Source organism: Typha angustifolia, chromosome 13 (assembly GCF_048772165.1).
Source record: "Typha angustifolia cultivar Huaian chromosome 13, ASM4877216v1, whole genome shotgun sequence".
In the NCBI taxonomy this organism is placed as follows: domain Eukaryota; kingdom Viridiplantae; phylum Streptophyta; class Magnoliopsida; order Poales; family Typhaceae; genus Typha; species Typha angustifolia.
In genome coordinates this window covers 12,363,379-12,382,254 of record NC_133251.1, presented here as the reverse complement: position 1 = coordinate 12,382,254, position 18,876 = coordinate 12,363,379, and the positions used below count along the sequence as shown (strand labels likewise).

At 37.1% G+C, this 18,876-nt stretch overlaps 3 protein-coding genes across 3 annotated transcripts; all 3 read right to left on the bottom strand.

Moving 5' to 3' along the window:
• Positions 1-387: 387 nt before the first annotated feature.
• Positions 388-7,087, bottom strand: LOC140773995 (monogalactosyldiacylglycerol synthase, chloroplastic). The gene is made up of 8 exons (XM_073116803.1): positions 6,313-7,087; positions 6,070-6,242; positions 4,119-4,280; positions 3,771-3,912; positions 3,451-3,675; positions 3,074-3,136; positions 2,920-2,994; positions 388-873 (listed from the first exon to the last, which is right to left on the bottom strand). Exons 1-8 carry the CDS (start codon positions 6,823-6,825, stop codon positions 637-639), a joined length of 1,590 nt encoding a protein of 529 aa, XP_072972904.1. The 5' UTR covers positions 6,826-7,087; the 3' UTR covers positions 388-636.
• A 4,560-nt stretch (positions 7,088-11,647) lies between these two features.
• Positions 11,648-12,410, bottom strand: LOC140774236 (VQ motif-containing protein 11-like). The gene has a single exon (XM_073117144.1). The coding sequence runs from the start codon at positions 12,217-12,219 to the stop codon at positions 11,788-11,790; it is 432 nt and encodes a 143-aa protein (XP_072973245.1). The 5' UTR covers positions 12,220-12,410; the 3' UTR covers positions 11,648-11,787.
• Positions 12,411-13,306: 896 nt separating this feature from the next.
• Positions 13,307-17,965, bottom strand: LOC140774210 (uncharacterized). Its single transcript, XM_073117112.1, has 2 exons — positions 16,724-17,965; positions 13,307-14,705 (listed from the first exon to the last, which is right to left on the bottom strand). Exons 1-2 carry the CDS (start codon positions 17,798-17,800, stop codon positions 13,641-13,643), a joined length of 2,142 nt encoding a protein of 713 aa, XP_072973213.1. The 5' UTR covers positions 17,801-17,965; the 3' UTR covers positions 13,307-13,640.
• Positions 17,966-18,876: the final 911 nt, after the last annotated feature.

The window sequence follows — 18,876 nt, the reverse complement described above, 5'->3', positions numbered from 1 at the left end:
TATGATATAAAAAAATGCTGTACTTTATTTTTTTTTGTGTGTAAAATTATAATAAAAACTTTTAATTTGATATAAAATAAATTAATGTGATAGATATTAATAATAGATTAATAATTGAGTTAGTGTTTGATTATAGTGTTTGTATTTTTAAATAGAGCTATTACGATGATTAGTTGTTATTCTAAAATAAAAGATTATATTCTAGAATAATAAAATAGTTATTCTTAAAGATCAAGGAGGCCAAAAGTTTTGAGTGGGGTGTATCTTTCTTTCTTCTCTTCTTGTTTTCTGAGCGTCACTAAAGATAATCTCAATGCTGTCTTTAAAGATCAAAGGATGCCAACTGAAAGTATAGATGTGCATTGAGGAAAATGTGCTTCATAGAAAGATATGAAGACAGATAAAATTCTTCGAATATTAACAAGGAGTTTGCTATCACACAAAAATTTGCCAATAGATGTGGATTATATCTGAAACATTGCCAGAAGAAAAATGGCACTCATGCATTTTGATAATCTTCTTTTGTCGGAATGAAGCGCCTCACAAAACCAATAAATATTACCGAATAAATTGTCGAGGAACAACAATACTTGCTGTATCAGAAATAAAAGATCAGCTCAAAATTTCCATGGTGAATTAAGTTGCACAGGAGAATTGTGGTACAAGACTTCGTTGTCTGACCAATTCATGAAGATCTTGAACAATTTTGAACACTGCATCAGGTCGTGCTAGCTTTAAGGCATTCTGCGACATGATTTTAAGCTCATCCGATTTTGGACCAAACCAGTTAGAAACTATTTTCGCAATCTCTTTTGGCGATTTCGAGAACTTCCCGCATCCATTTTCCACCACAAAAGGAACATTGCCAACTTCCTGTCATGCAAACAATTGATACTACTAAGTTCATGTATTAAGCAGATACTTTATAAGCACAAGAAAAGATTAAAACTAATTTACATATATACTGGCTTGAACATAGCAAGCTTCAGAAATAAAAATGCTACACTTAGATTTGAAAGTTCACTACATCTTTTAAACTTTGAAAGACAATGGGGAACTCAAGGATCCCAATTGATCTCCAAACCACTATTTAGGGGACTCAAACTAACAATACCGGAACAAGTAATTAAACTTTTTAACAACTAAATTACAAGTCAAGATACTACTTCCATTTTTTTTTTCTATGCATGTGAGTTACAAAAATCCTTTAATTAGTATATCACAGAACATGTCATCATACTACAACAGAATGAGTAGGCAGAGCACATATTTGGATGTTGTCGAGAAATCAGTTAGAGAATTAAACAAATTTTTTTTAAAATGCAGTACAACAGAATGAGTAGGTAGAGCATGTAATTGGAAGTCGTCAAGAAATCAGTTAATAGATTTAAACATTTTTGCTATTATGTTGTGCATCTTATTCAGAATTCATATTTAGTGTTCTTCTGTGCATTAGAATGGTTTTGCATACTAAAATAATGTTGCTCGCTTTAGATTTCGTCATCTCTAACCTCTTCCTGCTTTCTTACTAGCAAAGCTAGTAACACCTGAAAGTTCTGAAATTAGATGTATGTCTTCATGCTTTCACTTACTCTCACAGTCACCAAAAAGACAACCCCTTTCTTCACAAAAATTTTGTTCTCCAAGGCATAGGCATCATGGACACTTCATTGAGCGGTCCGTCGGAATAGTGGTGATACCCCCAAAGAGATAGATCGTTCAAAACATAAGAATTAAGTTCAATAAGTGGCTAGTAAAAGATATTCTACAGCTTGAATTTGCCTTGAGATCTTGGACACATCTAGCTACTTCTTTCAAAAGTTATGCATGTCAAAGTTTTAAGTACCACCAGTAGTCAGAATAGTGGTGATACCCCAAAGAGATAGATCGTTCAAAACATAAGAATTAAGTTCAATAAGTGGCTAGTAAAAGATATTATACAGCCTGAATTTGCCTTGAGATCTTGGACACATCTAGCTACTTCTTTCAAAAGTTATGCATGTCACCATTAGTGGATGTGCTGACGTCTCATCAGTGTGGTAATGTGTTAGATGCTGCTCTCATTGTAGGACCAATACTATTTTTTCAGTATAAGACCTGCATGAATCTGGCCTACAATTTCAACTCAGTTAGTAAAGTATTTCATACTTCATCAGTTTGTTCACCTCAGCACCTCCAACAATCCACTCCCAATCAGCATTACTAGTTTCAGGGCATCTCCACCAGCATTTTACAAACTTTTAGGAGACTATTGCTTCTTTCATTTTGGCCTGGGTTGAGCCTTATCATGCCCTTTTCTGTTGGCTGGGATGGAGCTTGGCTCCAGCCCAAAAGAACCCAGCAAATCTCTAAACCTCATGATGTAGGGCAAGATTCCTATCAGTGGTTGCCCAATAGGATATAAAAGTCTAGGGCTTAGAGCAGATTATTGGTTAGCTATCCTATTAAAAACAAAGTGCCAAAGTGCAAACTTTCAAGTATCTGAATGAACTAAAGGCTATTTAAACCTGCTCCATCAAGTAGATGCTCCTTACGAGTATGAAAACATTATCTAGATATTTTAAAGTAGTTAATTAGGTTCATAGCAGCCTAATATAGGCCCTTCCATGATGCAGACCTAAGCCGCTGCAGCTACAACAATATTTTAACCAATCCATCATTTGTATAGAAGTTTTGTATCGTAGATAAAATACCAAATAGTGAGTATATAAAAGAGAGAGAAACATCTGGAGCAGCTTTTGGGAAGTATCTTCACGTCTTATTATTTTAAATTAAGAGTATGTGTGCTTTGTATTTAGCATCCTATGGAAGACCTGACTACTGAGCACCTTGAAAGAATTATAAATATGTTTTCATGTGTCATATATATGCCATAAAAACAAGTGGGATTTCCAGTGAATATTCACTGTACATCTGTACCTGTCCGGCAATATAGTCATTCAGAATGATAGGGAGACCACGAATCATGGCTTCTGCAATAGTACCTGGTCCTGCCTGCACATAAGAATTGAACACATGTAACTAAAATTTCAATGAAAGAGCATCCCACATATATATCTGAAAGAAATTATACCTTTGTAATAATGCAGTCACATGCACCCATGCAGTTTTCCATCTTAGAGACAAAGCCCTTCACCTAATTTGATTAATTAAAATAGAGGTCAAGCATAGCAGAAATCTCTGGCGAAAATTCAGATATTATCAAAATTATCAAAAGCAGCAACCAATACAACGAAAATTGAAGACAAGTATCATTACAAGAAGTATAATCTAAACTATGGAAATAGGAAAGTATATCTATGCTTTCTATTATATTTCCACTGGATAAGGACTCTTAGCCATTTCTGTTATAAACTATCTGCCATCTATAAAGTAGAAACAAAATGCAACTACTGTCAAAATGGTGTGGAAAAACAAGTTTGTTACTTCAGTTTTGGACAGTGTGGATACCTGAACAGGAATTTTCCAATTGATTGACTGCAATTTGTTGGCTAGTTTTTTATTGCGGCCACATATGACAAGGATCTGACCAATAGGTTCTCCAAGACTTTCATCATATAGTAAATCTCCAAGTGCTCGAGCAGTAGCTTCAATGGGACCCATCCCTTCCCCTCCTCCCATCAGTAAGACAGCTGGTAAATCCTCATCCATACATAACTCCCTTCTCAATTCATCCTATTGGAAAAATGATAGGAGCAAAAATTAATAGGTTAAATGATGGATGGACAGCTCAACTCAAAAAAATGATTGTGCTAAGAAAAATCCAATACCTTTGGTCGGACTGGTTTAACAAAAGAAGGACGCACAGGAAGGCCATAGACCTTTATTTGGGAAGGCTGCAATCCAGCTTTTGATGCCCTTTTGGCCACCTCTGTGGATGGACAATAGCATCTTGTTACTAGCTTATGAAACCTGAAGACATAGCGATAAAAATTCGCTGGTAAGATTTATAATCATGTCTGTCAGAAAAAAAAAAGGAAACGAAAAGAAGAAGGAAAAGAAGAAGAATAGACGTATAAACATGTGCATCAGATATTTATCTGGAGAACAAAAAACAGAAAGCCCAATTTATATTTACTAACATCTGTCAAAATAAGACAATTACAAAAGTACGGTACCATGTGGGATGGCAAGTGCTCAGGTCTGTGATAACTGTAGTAAATACAATCTTCTTTAGCAGACCTTTGGCCCTAAGGATTCGGAGGGGAACATGTTGCATCAAAGGATGTACACTGATGATAATATCTGGCTGGTACTTCATCAGTCCTTTTGCAACCTCTCTGTACAGATAACAGAAATTTTCAAGGTTAGAGCTAATAATGTTTCCTTTAGGGGTGCTAATAAGGTCTAAACAACTCTGAACTAATCCTAAGATACAATAGAAGTATTGAAAAGATAACATCAAAGACTATTGTATTGATATTGTTTCAAATTAGGGAACAAACAATTATTTATTGTTATCTACAACATAACCAAATTGCACTGCAACCTTTCGAAACTTCTATTATAGTGTAACTACACTCTCTATTGTTCTTCTCTCCGCACACACTGAGCTAATCACTACTTGACAAAGTTGTGTGTTACTCTCATTAGCTATTTCTTAAAAAGCACTTCATAATTATATTGGAAGACATTCCTCATCTCCCTCTGAATAAGTTTTGACAAACTTATATACATACTCAAGTATATAATAACGGCTTAAACAAACATATAAATACTCAAGTAACAAACATTAACTTGACTTATTGTTGAAATATTTTGTCAGGTTACATGGCACTAGTTAATTTCTGATGGCATCATTTTACGTATGAAACATAAAGAAAGATTTATCATGTGGAGAAGTGCTTATATCTCTCATTTGGTACTTGCATAAGTGAATGACATCAGTAGGTAAGTGGTGCTACTAAAAAAGATTGAGTAAGGAGCAACTGGTGATTAATGATAGAGGATAAGAAAATGAGAAGTCATTCAAAATAGCTTAAACATATCCAATAAGGAAAACATAATGCATCATTAAGGAGAACTCATTTTATTTTACAGAAGATGCCACAAGAGAGTAATGATTAAAACGCAATTGATAAAAAGAACTAAAATTTATACGATCATCCTTAAATTCAAAGAAGCATAGCCCTCTGTAAAGCTGAATTCCTGAAAAATTGGCAACAAAATTAGGATATAATGCTCTAAAAATAGTTGATGCCCATCTAGTTTTCTCCAACTACACTACATTCTCTATGTCAAGCACAAATCAAAGATCTTCTCACCATCACTGGCCATATGCATGGCGGTTATCCTAATTTGGATCCATCTTCAGATCAAAGAATGATGGTATATAGGAATACAAGGACCAAAAAAAAAGACTTATAATATATCTAAATTAACTGATACTCTGATAGTTAACTGAAAGAGAGATAGAGGAATTAGGAGGAAGAACACATTTTCTGAAATATAGACTGCATGCTTATGTCTAGTCTCTTAAGCATATGTGGTATGTGGTACCTTGCCTTCGTTCTTTGGGGCTTGAGAAGTCCTCATAAGCATTCAGACTACATAGTAATTTTCTAAGAGGCTTCTATGTATAAGTGCTTGCACATACATGTTCTTGCAAGCGGATGGGTAGAAGAATAGACAAATAAAAGTGTTTTAGGTGCAGAATGCATGTCACTCTGTTTAGACACTTTAAGGAGAAGTTATAGATACCCTTTCTCTTAAAACAAAGAGCTGCATTATTCTTTTTATGTGCTTGATTCTTTCAGCTTTTACATGTTCTGGTTTTTTTCAGTGAATAAACTTAGAATGTATTAAATTCATTTTTGTAGTTGGGATTTGAATGTTATAGTTAGTAAGTTGTCCCAGTAAATAATCCAACAAGAACAAACAAATGAATTGATTACTAACATGTTATAGTATCCTTATCAGGCCAAGCACAAAGCTCTTAGTTGAAGCGCTTCTTCCTATAACCATCTTAACAGAAAATTTCCCAGCTACATAGCATCGGCATCAAATATGGTCCTATAATTATTTAACAGGAAAGTTAGGAACTTCATAAGAGAGGCAAAATGGACGTACCGAGCTATAAATGTCGAAGTCGCTGCGAAATGGGGCTGATGCACCAACCTAGGAGCACTACCATAGTATGTCATTTTCCAGAGAGGTCCATGTTTCACCAGAAAATTGTAACTCCTTGGCAATTGATTAAATGGCCAGGGCGTGTGATCTGTCCACAAATCTGTAACAAATACCTGCATAAATCCACTTCTATCAACACCAACTAATCAAACACCAACTAAAAAGTAAATCAAAATTTTTGACCTGGTACTCATCGCCGAATTCTTGATTGAAAGCCGCCTTTAAAGCTTCCGCCGAAGCCCGATGACCCCCGCCCGTGTCGCTCATCAAGATCAAAACTTTCTTCGGCGTCTCCATCTCAACGCCATTAATATGCATTCCATCATCCTCCACGACCCCAGAGCCGTCGTCCTTTGCTGGAATCTCCCCATTCTCCAAACCGGAGATCCCAATCGATCCGAACCCGATCGGGATTCGGCTAGTATGAAGCCGGATAAACCGATTGAACTCGTTCCCAAGCCTGAATAGCTTCGAAGAGCTCCCGGAGAGCACACAGGAGGCGGCAGTCCTCTGGCTCCTTCTCCTCGGGCGCGAAGGAGAGCAGATTACACTAGTGTGAGTGGAATTGAGCGGGACTAGAGAAGGCCCAACTGGGGAAATCGGGTGCGGCGGCCCGGAATCGAGGGAGAGGCATCGGAGGTGCGAGAGGAGGTCGAGGAGGTTGATGGGTCCGTGAGTAATCGAAGAGGAAGGCATGGTTTTGGCGTCAGCGTCGAGAAATTGGACATGGGTTTTTATTCTACTCCTGAAAGCTTCGTGTGCCTAAGAGAGAGAATCGAAAGCAAGGAAGACATCAGAGAGAGAGAAGGGTTTAGCCGTTGCGGTTGGAGGATTTTGAGGTGGAAACGAAGCCAAGCCAGAGTAGTAAATCGAATCCTTTTTAGACTTTCTTGTTGCTTGAAAGAGATATAGGATCTGGGGGGGTTTCCTCTGAAGCCTAAACACTATTAGAAATATACAAACACCTCCAAAAACTAATGGATGGATGCTCTCATACTTTCTACACCACCCTACCCTACCCTACCCTGTCTTTAAAAGACTCCAAATTCATACAACACAATTAAACTTAAACTTCTCTTTAATCTAAATCTGTTGTTTGAAATTATCAAGTGATGCGTGTTCAATTGTTTTCTAATAAATTCCAATCGATTCCTAATAATTGGAGATTGAATTTGAATGTAACCAATTGCCACTTAAAACTTCACTTGTTCATACACCAAATCTAACCCTTATTTTAGAAATGAGTTCCTACCCTGTTTACTTGGATAGATTAGGGTTAAGGTGTAAACCATCAAACTCCAATTGTTCTATCTCACTTTGAGCTTATTTACTGAGCTTTATTTAAACTAATAATTTTGTTAATAAAATCGATAATAATAAGCAAATACTTTAATACCCGTTTAAAAATTTAGTACCCGAGCTTTCATACCTAGTACCGGTGGTATATTAGCAAAGAAGATTTGATTACGTATGTCTAACTACTTCTAATTACACTTTCTTTTCTTCTTTTAAGATTTATCTCTTAGATATTATTATGATAGATATCCTAATACCGTAATTATAGAAAATGCTATTTAATACTAAATAATTTAAATTTAAATCAATCTTAAACTAATGAGATATATATATATATATACATATAAATAATAAAAAATAATCAAAGAGATAAAAGTTAATTAAATTATCATCTAAGTTAATTATAAAAAGACATCAATATCCTAATTTTTAATATATACACATTATTCTCGGTTAAAGATATATACGTCTTTATAAGATAATATAATTGTAAAAAAATAACGTGAAAAGTAATATATTTAAAAATAATAATTACCTATTAAACCGGTAATATCTTTTAAATTTTTTACATTTCTATTATATCTTGGAGGATCTTAATCATTATATTTTCATCAAATCGATTGATAAATAATTATTTGCCGACCTTAGGGTTTGGTTCTACATGCATGAATATAATTTGAAATGTGGAAGAAGAATAAGTTTTTATGGAGTCCTAAGAGCACGAGAAGCACGTGAAGGGCAACAGTTTTCCTTGTTTCAGACTAGCTAGCATATGCATATGCCCGGATATTTATTTGGTAGGACTGCATGACAATGACATGGCAACAAAATGCGACAAGCATTGAGATCAAAAGAGAAATCCATTAAAGGGACATAGAATTGCAACGTATGCAAGTGGGAGATTTCTTCTTTCTTAGTCTAAGTTTGATCATCTTCCATTTAGATGAGATTTAATTCCATGTGTTGCAAAATAAGATGCCTTTGGGTTTTATTATGTACTTGATTGAAAGAGAGAGAGAGAGAGAGAGAGAGAGAGAGGAAAAAGGAAATAAGGATTTTTTTTTAATTTTTTTAGAGATTCAGGTCAGATTTGATTCCACTTAAAGTAGAATATTAATGTATGATAATTGATTCACAACATACGTGCTTAAATATTTTAGAGTTGAATTGGATTTTAATACAATCATCAGTTATAGGGCTCAATGATTTCAGAACAAGTTTGGGCCAGGCCCTCTGGGCTGCGGCCCAACTCCTCTTAATATTCACTGGAGGACATTCTTGGGGAGAGGGAGAGAGAGAGAGAGAGAGAGAGAGAGGTGATGGCTTTGCAATAAGAGTAGACCATCAATTCAAACATAGCAATTGTCCCAACTAACCTAAATTATATTTAGACCTCCTAAATTATGATACAGTATCACTTATATCATCTAAAAAAAGAAAAAGAAAAAAAAAAGGCCCGAGGCCCCAGAATTATTTAAATGTTTTGGAATGACTCATTTGTTAACCTATTGCTTTATTTTCTGTCTAAATTTGACATGCGACTAATTTGTTGCACTCATTTGTGCTGAAATTGTTCTCCTTACTTCCCAATCTTATACTAAGATATTTATAATTTTATTGTCTCACTCTCTATTTTTGTTAATTATCTCTCTCCCTTCTCTTAATATTCTTCTCTCTCTTTTCTTTTTTTTCGTTCACATAATGTTTCTCACTCCCAGTATCAAGTTCTCTAGAAATATTACTTTTAATTACTCTTTTCCTCCTAATCTTTATGTCTTTTGTTTTGAGGGATTTTATAACTTTCAAATATTACAACAATACAATTTAGTATAGAAGAGAGAGAGAGAGTATGTATGTGAATGACAACTCTTTAACACAAACCTCATACTTGACTTACATTAGACAGCACTACAAATAAAACAAAACGTTATACTCAATAGCAAATTAGAAGAGGGGAGGAAAACATAGGTGAAAGTGAGGAAGCTCTCTAGAAGACCTAAGAAAAATGTTGTTGAAACTCTAATCTGCTATGAAACTTAGTCCTTTCTTACAACCCAGATATATAAGAAGAATTAAGGCAATTTTATAAAATTAACTTTTGTCTATAGAAATTATGATAGTTTAGGAGGTTCTAATGTCATGCTTTATTTTCTTCAGGAGAATAAGTGATATGAAGTCTTAACTCTGGGGGATGAGATGTAATTTAACCTAAATTTAACTTACAGCTTAGTTGGTTTACCATTTTTTAAATTCAAATAAGAAAGCTATTTAAAATGGTAAGGTGCTCATAATTGCATCTACTAGAATGTCAAAACGAGTCATATGAGATATAAATCTTAGAAACCTGATCACAAGAAAGAGACGTGAAATAGATTTTGAACTCAATTTAGCCTGACACATGCTTAACTAGAATGATCTATTTGTTTTTCTCCTTTCCTCACAGGTTCTTGCTTTGAAGCAATCAGGTTGCTTCTTGTTGTTGCACACCCTTGTCCTTTCTCTACCAAACATTAATAGGATCAACGAGTACACAACTGCTTCTTCTCCTTTCAATATTTAAGATTCTCAAAATAGTATTAAGCATGACAAAATCATGGGGACCTTTTGGCTCAATCATAAAGTAAGAGAAAAGGATTAGGCAAAGGCGTGCGAGTCTAGTTAATATGTTTAACTTTTGAACGCAATTAAGACTTGTGGAGCAGTCTTAGATTATTCCTAATCATGACCAATTAGTTGGTTAAAATATTACACGTTTGGGTCTCTTGATGGGTCAAGATAAGATGGAATATGACCCACATTGAATGGTAATAATCCAAATTATTAGAAGGCTCCAAATGTATCGATAGGTATGAGACTATGATGATGTGCTTTTAGTCGTCCGCATCCAGGCATTCACAAGCATGACCTTTTCCCACCTTACTTCCTATCAGTCAAAGGGAAGTTCTCATTAGTTTCCTATAGTTGATTCCTGAATGATAAAAGAATGAAAGCAACAATTTGAAAACTGAGTAAACTTTTCATACAGCCACCACTATAATGAGATGAGCAAACTTTGAGCTGTTTATATTTATCTAGCAATGATATCAGATAACAAGAATATGAGAATTATAACTGAAAAATAAATACTACGTACCATCCTGAACTGGTCGTATATATTCTCTTATCCATCATGCTGGTGTGACTACTTCGTGGTGTATGAGTGTGCATGCATGAACATTCTTGTCTCTGAATGCCAGGTTCATTGCATCATGCCTTCTATCAATTTCTTTCCATAGAATGGAATATTAGTGTTATAATATAACAACTTGGGACTTAAAAAAAAAGGAAATAAACAATCATCATCATCGTGTGATCGGCATATTTCCACTTTTAGATTTTTATTTTTTTGTTGATGTTCACTTTGTACCTGGGCCGGCTATTTAGTCTAAAGAAAGGTTAGCATCGTCCACCAATATCCTTATTATATCCATTAAATTGCATGACCCAAATGACTATCTATGTATGCTCTATGAAGCAAAGAAGAAGATTAAAGCAAGCCAAGTTGCACAACTAGAAATAGCTTCTCCCTCACAAGTTCAAAAGAGAAGTTAAGGCATCGCTATATATCCATCAACTTGTGTGAGATATAAGTTATTGAGAGAAAAAGAAAAAAAGTATATATGTATAACTTTAGAAACTAATTGCACTCATGGAAGAATCGGATATAGATATGTTCAATGGAGTGGAGACCTTAAATAGAGATGGTATACTTATATTTCAAAGAGGGTAGCAAATCTATCCCATGGTCAAGCTAAGCCTTCTTAGCATGCATGCATGCATGCACGGAGTAGTTGAGAGTGGAAAGAGGAACAAAGATGACGTAAATGATAAGATGGGCCGCCGCAATACTAAAATAAGAGTTCGAGTACTGAAGATCGTGTTTGTCTCTGGCTCAGCCCACGGTGTTGAGAAGAGGTTTGCCGGAAAATGGAGTTGGATTGGTACGAGAAGAAAGAAAACTTATTTGGTGGATTTTATTTATTTATTTATTTATATCAGAGATTACTTAGGATTAAATAGGACAGAGTTCATATTTTAATCTCTTTTTTTTTAATTTAATTTATCTAAACCCTGTAAGCTTTTCTTATGATCTCTTCTAAATCCCAGATATAGCTATCCTAAATCGCATATTAATAAGTTGTTTTTTAAAAAAGAAAAAAAGAAAAAAAAAAAGAGCACATACTAAATTTAAAATCATTTTCTAGAAAACATGAGAAGAAAATTCCTTGTCATCACATTGAGATTCGTGCCCAGATCATTCGAAAAGGACAAAAATTTGGCAGCCCTCGGATCATTCCAGACATACCCCTCGCGGAGTTTCTCTCACTCCCCCCGCTGCTTCTGCTTGGGGGAGCAGAGCGGGAAGAGCGGGAGTAGCTCCGGCGGCGCGGCGGCACTCCGGGGAGACGGGTGGAGATAGAACCCCTTCTCCGCGATCGCCCTCTCCTCCTCCGATGCCGCCGGCGGCGAGAAGAGCGGCTCCGATCCCAAGGGGGTGACAGGACTAGGGATCGGCGACTTGCCTGCGGACCGGTGGTGGATGTCGAGGTTGCGTAGGGTGGGGCCGCGGCGATCCTGGAGCTTGAAGGCTTGGCGGCGGGGGGCGACGGCGGTGGGGGAGGGGAACGGCGGATGGCGAGACTCGACCGCTGCGGCGCCGGTGAGGCGCTGGACGAGGTCGCGGAAGGTGTGAGCCTCGGCTTGGACGTAGGTGGTCGGGGAGACGGAAGGGTTAGGGTTAGGGTTTCTGTCCATGGTGGAGTTTGTTTCGATCTCTAGTAGATGCTTAGCGTTTAACGAGAAGAAGAAGAAGAGATAGAGAGAAGGATTTGGGAGGTGACGGGATTTTAATTTAGATGTTGCGAAGAAGTGAAGAGGAGAAAACGATGGCAGAGGAGAGAGAGAGAGAGAGAGAGAGACTGGTGTGAGCGTGAAGTATTTTGACTTAACTCATTACTTATTCTGAATGAATCTATAAGGAATATATATATAAACAAAATTTATTCATTAAGTTTACTCTTTTATTTTATTTTAAATAGGGATAAATATAATTTCTAACATTAAAAAAAGATCCAATTTTACGAATAGGGCATGGAAAGTGGGTACCACACTAAGACTACTACCAGTAGGATATCATGAGTTATCAGTTAATGGCTAGTGAGAGATAACACTGTTGCAGCGTTAGGTTGGTATGTCAGAATCAATAATTATTTGTCTCATCTAACTTCGAAATTTGAAGACAAAATTAGTTCCATATATGTGTACCTAATTTAGAGCAGTTTGCAATGGAGCTTAATCTTATCTGTTTTTTTTCGAATAAAATTTATATATAACATCCTACCTTTTAACTAAATTTATATTTACACCTTACGCTTTTACTATTTACTAATTAAACCTTATAATTTAATTAATATTTTATAAAAAAATATATATCAAAATAGGTCTGACCTAAAAAGAACTAAAAATACACTGCATTTTTAATACAAAACACTGTTAATTTTTCGTTCTTCCATTTTTTTTTTTTTTTTTTTGGTGGGTAATTTTAGAGGAAAAGAAGCCCCGTCCTCTGCACTACCCTGTACAAGAGAATCTTGTCTTGTCTGTAATAGTAATATTCTTCATTCCTTCATATTATTTTTCTTAAAAACTCTCATATTATAGCCTCGACAGATTAAGTTTTTTTAATCCAAATAGTACGAGAAAAATAACATTTCAATTTGTCACAGAAGTATCAACAAAACAGGTTGAGAGGAGCACTATTTTTCTTGTACTGGGAATTGATTGATATCTAATGACTAATGAACTAACTCTTATTAATAACCAGTCTTCCCCACAATACAGATGGATAAAGTTGAAATGATATTTTCCTTGCAAACAGAGCGCAATCTTGAAAATCATCCTGAGTTTAGGATTGCTAGCTTCTACAGTACAAGAGGCATTGAACTTGAAAACATGCAAAAATTATTGCTAAATATTCTTTATCCCATTAGGTTTCTGACTGCTGCTTATCTGAATGATATCAAAATCTTCAGATATATAATTAACAGGAAATCTGAGCGTTTGATAACATGCTAACTGCAGGCAGGCAGCTGATGTAGAAGCTAGAACAGAAGCTTACAGAGACTATCGGAGTTCAGAAGACACTTTGTTATGACCTGAAGTAGAAAGGCTCACTATCATGCTTTACCACCCCTCCGGCTCACTGATCTTTGGCGAGGAATTGACTGCGCTGCCATGAGCGCAACCCTAATGGGCTCTGACGGAGAAAAACCTTGTGCTTGCATCAAATTGTGCATCCTTTTTGCATCTTCTACAAGCCCACCTGCCAGAAGACCATTTACTATCCTTTCAAACTGATCAGCTCTCAGCAACTTCTTCCTGCCTTCCAAAATCTTCAGCGATTTGCGAGCTTTGTCAGCCTGCTGTGCCCTGGAGTACATATCACAGAGGCTGACATGAATTTCAAAAGGTGCTTCTCCCATCTCGGCTATCTTGCTTAGAAGTCGTTCTGCCTCTTCCACTAGCTGTAGCCTACCCAACCAATCCACCAGGACGGTGTTTGTTGCAATCCCAGGTTGAAAGCCATCCTTCTCCAAAGTCAGCAGCAGGTCTAAGGCCTTGTCTAACAGGTTCCTCTTCACATATGCCATCATCATGCTAGCAGTGCACCGATCATCTGGCTTGTGGCCTGATTTCAGCATGTGATCAAAGTGGCCACGGGCCTGATCAGGATCGCCTGCCTGCCCATATGCTTCCACAAGCAACGTGAATGATTCCAAGGTCGGCTGTATTCCGGCAAATTGCATTGTGTTCATGATCCTTTGTGCCCCGTCAACCTGGCCACGCTCAGCAAATGCCTGTAGTAGCTCCATGTAAATTTCCTTGGTAGGTTTGATGTCCCTCACCTCCATTTCCCTTATCAACATCTCACCTTGCTTTGGGAGGCCGGCCTTTACATAAGCAGTGATAATTGAGTTATAAATCTTCAAATCTGGTTGGAAACCTTCTTTCCTTAAGCTCTCAAATGCATCCTTTGCACGATCAAGGTTTCCTGCCTTGCTATACATGTGGAGTAAAGTGATGGATGTCAGGATGTCGGGCACAAGACCCCCTTCAGTCATTTTATGAAGAACCCTCTCTGCATCCTGAATGTGATCTGCTTTTGCATGGAAATCTATTAATTTGAAGTAATCATGAATGCTAGTCTCAAAAGATTCTTCAGTTAGCAGGATTTCAGCAATCTGCAAAATTAGGTAGGCACATTAGAAAAATCACAAGTGAAATTAATCTGGCATGACCAAGGGCAAGTATATATGTACTATATGAAGCAAAATCATGATGACTAAGCTAATGAGATAGGATATTTTGTTAATTAAGAATTTCTTTTTAATGATCAAAGTAGCTAGAGTAGATCGAAGTATTCAACAATTTATGTAAAGGATAAAAAGAAAAAAAATATTTTAACAGTATTTAAAAAAAGAAAAATCTGAAACAAGTAAATTAAGTTTGCCCTGAACAGGCCTATAGGTAAGGTGACCTGAATCTACAAGCTTTTCTATTGAGACAACACCATGATATATTTGAAAGAAAGGAGAATTTTGAGAATACCAAAGTGATTGACAAAAGAAAGAATAACTGCGTTTATACTTCCATCCTGGAAAGTCATACAATTGTTGCTGAAGTGCTGGAAAAATGGGGTAGCTTGATAACCAAATCCAAATGTAAAATGGACAATTGGACATTCATTTTGCTACTGTGGCATATTTACCAAGCACATGCCATACCATACCATTTCAAATATGAAAGGGAATGATAAGAGGAATGCGTGAATCATGGTACCTGGGCAATACTCTAAGATGTAAATTTAAGGCTAAATGAACTTCCAGACACGTGACAAGTGACAAGTGACAGCAGGACATGGACATGAATCCTAGACAAGTACATAAATTTAATGGCAGCTAGCACACAACTGCTGCAAATTTATACATTAAAGAGCTTTAGTGACAGCACTTGCTCTCTTTTCAGGTTATCTAGGCAAACAATTATTAGCTCTCACTTGCTTCTTTCTCCGTTTCTATTTTCAAATCTACCATAGTATTTGAAGATTCTCCTGAAGTTGAGATTTTTCACTTCTGAAAAGTTTCAAAATGCTCCCCATCCTAGATACTCAAATTTACTCATTGATAAAAATAAATCTTGTGTTGTATAAAATCACATTCTTTCTGATTATGAGAAGAACGATATTATTCAGAGAACCACAATAAGTACAGTTGTCAGGGGTTTATTTTCTCCCGGTACACAAGGTTTGAACCATTGCACACTAATACTGTGGAACAACAAGGTGCAGGCTACATAAAAGATCATAATATTCTATCATATTGCACATCTATAAATCATTTGCATCACACTTGCTGACTAGTAGCCCCATTCAGCCATCTTTTTTCCCATGCATTTACTTTGTTCCCTTCTGATCATAGCAGGATTCAGTATTCACAGAATGCAACTGACTAACAGATGGCTTATGGAGACACATAGGATCACACTTACAAACATCTAGCTAAAAGAATCACAACATTAGAAATGCTTCTTAACAGTTATAAACCACAGGTGACAGATGTCTGTCTTATAAGCAAAGCAGTCGAAAAAAATCGAAAGGCTTCCTTCATGAGACAACAAGATGATGGTTGGATTTGTTTGAAATTAGATGACTATCAAAGATAAGGAAACCGAATAAAACTTCAAAAATAAATAGATTTGCTACATGGTAACTCGTTGTGTTTGACAAGATAAAGAGGCACTTTAGATTGTTCAACGTGGTTGATGGAGCATTAGCTTGTTCAACGTGGTTGATGGAGCATTAGCTCTCACTAAGACTGTCAGATGTCTGCAGTGGATTACTCATATCCTACTGAGAAAATGCTAAGTTAGCTAATTATACATTAAGTATGTACTAGTCATTGTTTTGGGAAGCAGGTAGTAATTCATGTTCCACTCTATGATATAAGAAATATCTAAGCTTTCATCTGCCATTTCCTTCAAACGCAACTCTCGAAACTTCACAAGTTAAAGTTGTTCTTTGAACGAAGGGTCTTTGCCTTTAGCCAATATAAGTTTAATATTGTCCTAATCCCTGGGTATAAATGTTAACTGACACTATCTCCATGGATCCACATAAAAAGACAAGTGTTCCAGTAATTTGCAAAGATAAAACAACAAATTAGTGAAACAGATTTAACAAACAGCAATTAACAAACCTGACCTTCGAATACAGATTCAAATTCTGCTCTTTGATCCTATCAAGCAATGCAAGCCAATCAACTCTCTTCGGCCCTAAGAGCTCCTTCCATTCTGCTAGCACAGGCACTGGATCATCCTTCCTCGCATTCAAACCAAGCATCATCTCCTCAACCTTCTTGCATTTTCCCTCAACAGGCTGCGGCTCCTCGGGCACAAAGTGCTTCTCCGCCTGCTCAGCCCTCTCAGCCACCTCCGCCCACTTCGGATCGGACAAATCTAACCCATATATCTTATACTTGATCTTCCCCTTCCTCTGTGGCAAAGCTGTCACCTTTGGCCCTCCATTACTCCCTTCCGTCAAATAGGAGCCCGAACTCACGTCCTTCTCTTCTTCCTCCAGCTTCCGCCCCTGCTCCAGCATCTGATCCAGGCTGCGGTAGAACTCGACCTCATCAAGCTTTTCTCTTGCCCACTTAAAGCGGAGCTCGCGGAGGAGAGGACCGCGCATCCCAACATCTGCGGCAAAGCGACACATTTCTTTAACCTCATCGCAGTGGAGGTACTTCCTCAGCTCGGCGCGTATCCGATCCCTCCGCATCGCCTCGTGGACCGAATTGCTCACTTCCCAAATGGTCTTCCACAGATCCTCGCTTAAATCCACCGTCGAGTCCATAAAAGCTGCGTCCGAGCCGGAACCATCCAATTTGGAGACGACCTTTTGGCAAACTACGAGAAGCATTCCATCGAGCACATCACGGGTAATGCCAGGGAAGGCGTCGGAGAGCTTACCACGGATGGCCCAGACGAAGCGGGAGAGGAATTCGTTGGTGGGTTCGTCGTCTTCCTCCGAGATGGGAGTTTGGTCGGGCTCGGATTGGAGGATTTCGGAAGGAGGAGATGGGGACGGGATTGGGGGCCGGACCGGGGGTGGGGGTGGGGGCGGGGGCGGGGTAGTAGAAGATTGCCCATGGAGCAATCGGATCGGGGAAGGAGAATGTGATGGAGAAGGGGCGTGGTTGGGAAATAGGCGATGGAGGAGAAGGTAGATGGGAGGATTTCTTCTGGGGTGGGATATAGAGGAAGAAAAGAGGGCTCTCATGGTGAGAGAGAGAGAGAGAGAGAGAGAGAGAGAGAGAGAGACAGAGAGACAGAGACAGAGAGAGAGCAAGAGAGGAGAAAACCCTAAACCCAGAGAGAGAGAGATGAATACTGGAAATAGGAACAGAAATGGATTGGGCCTGGATCAGGTCACTCATGGCATCATGGCACCAGTTAGGACTTAGGTTAGCATTTTCATCATATATGCTAATGGAGAATAAGTCTCAACCTCGCGTAATGAGATTTTTCTTTCGCGTAATGAGATTTTTCTTTCGCAAATTAAATCTATTTTTTAACTTTATTTCCAGAGGAATATGTAAGCTTTTACTAGAAAAGGAATTTCGTTGAGGAAGAGAATGACGTTGGCTTGAGAACTTCAGTCATGGTTAGGAAAAAAAAAAGATTGAGAGAGATGAGAGATCGGAGAAAGTATAAAATGTCAATATTCTTTCATATGGGTGCCCTTCCGGTATTATATGCTAACTAAAAATTTAAAAATATTTAAATTAATCCTAACACAACATGACTCCAGAGTTTGAAATCTTTATCGAAACTCTAAATCTGTTATTTGGTTCAAGTATTCAAAAGCTATTGAATAAAAGCTACTCTCAAATTGGAGCATCCAAACACTATTGGTTGAGCATTTAAATGTTTCAACAAAGGTTGCTCTTTAGTTTAGGCATTCGAACGCCGTTAGCTTAGCGTTCAAATGCGTTAGAGAAAATTTGCTCTTGAATTATTGCGTTTAAATATTATTGCTTAGATATTTAAATACCTCAATGAAAGTTGTTCTTATGTTTTAACCATCTAAATGTGGTTTGTCAGGTATTTAACCATACAAGCCTGAAGATAGAAGTTCTTTAAAAACATAGTAAACAACTGATACTAGGATAAATATATTTGACCTAGTAAACTCAATGTCTCTCATTAAGTAACTCGATCGAACTCGAATAACATTATTTTTTTTTGTAGAATTCATATTTTGATTTTGTTTATTCCAATGCACTTAGTTTAACTTAAAATAAAATTTTATGAATCCCTGTCAAAATTTTCTATAAATAAAAGTTCGAATTTTTT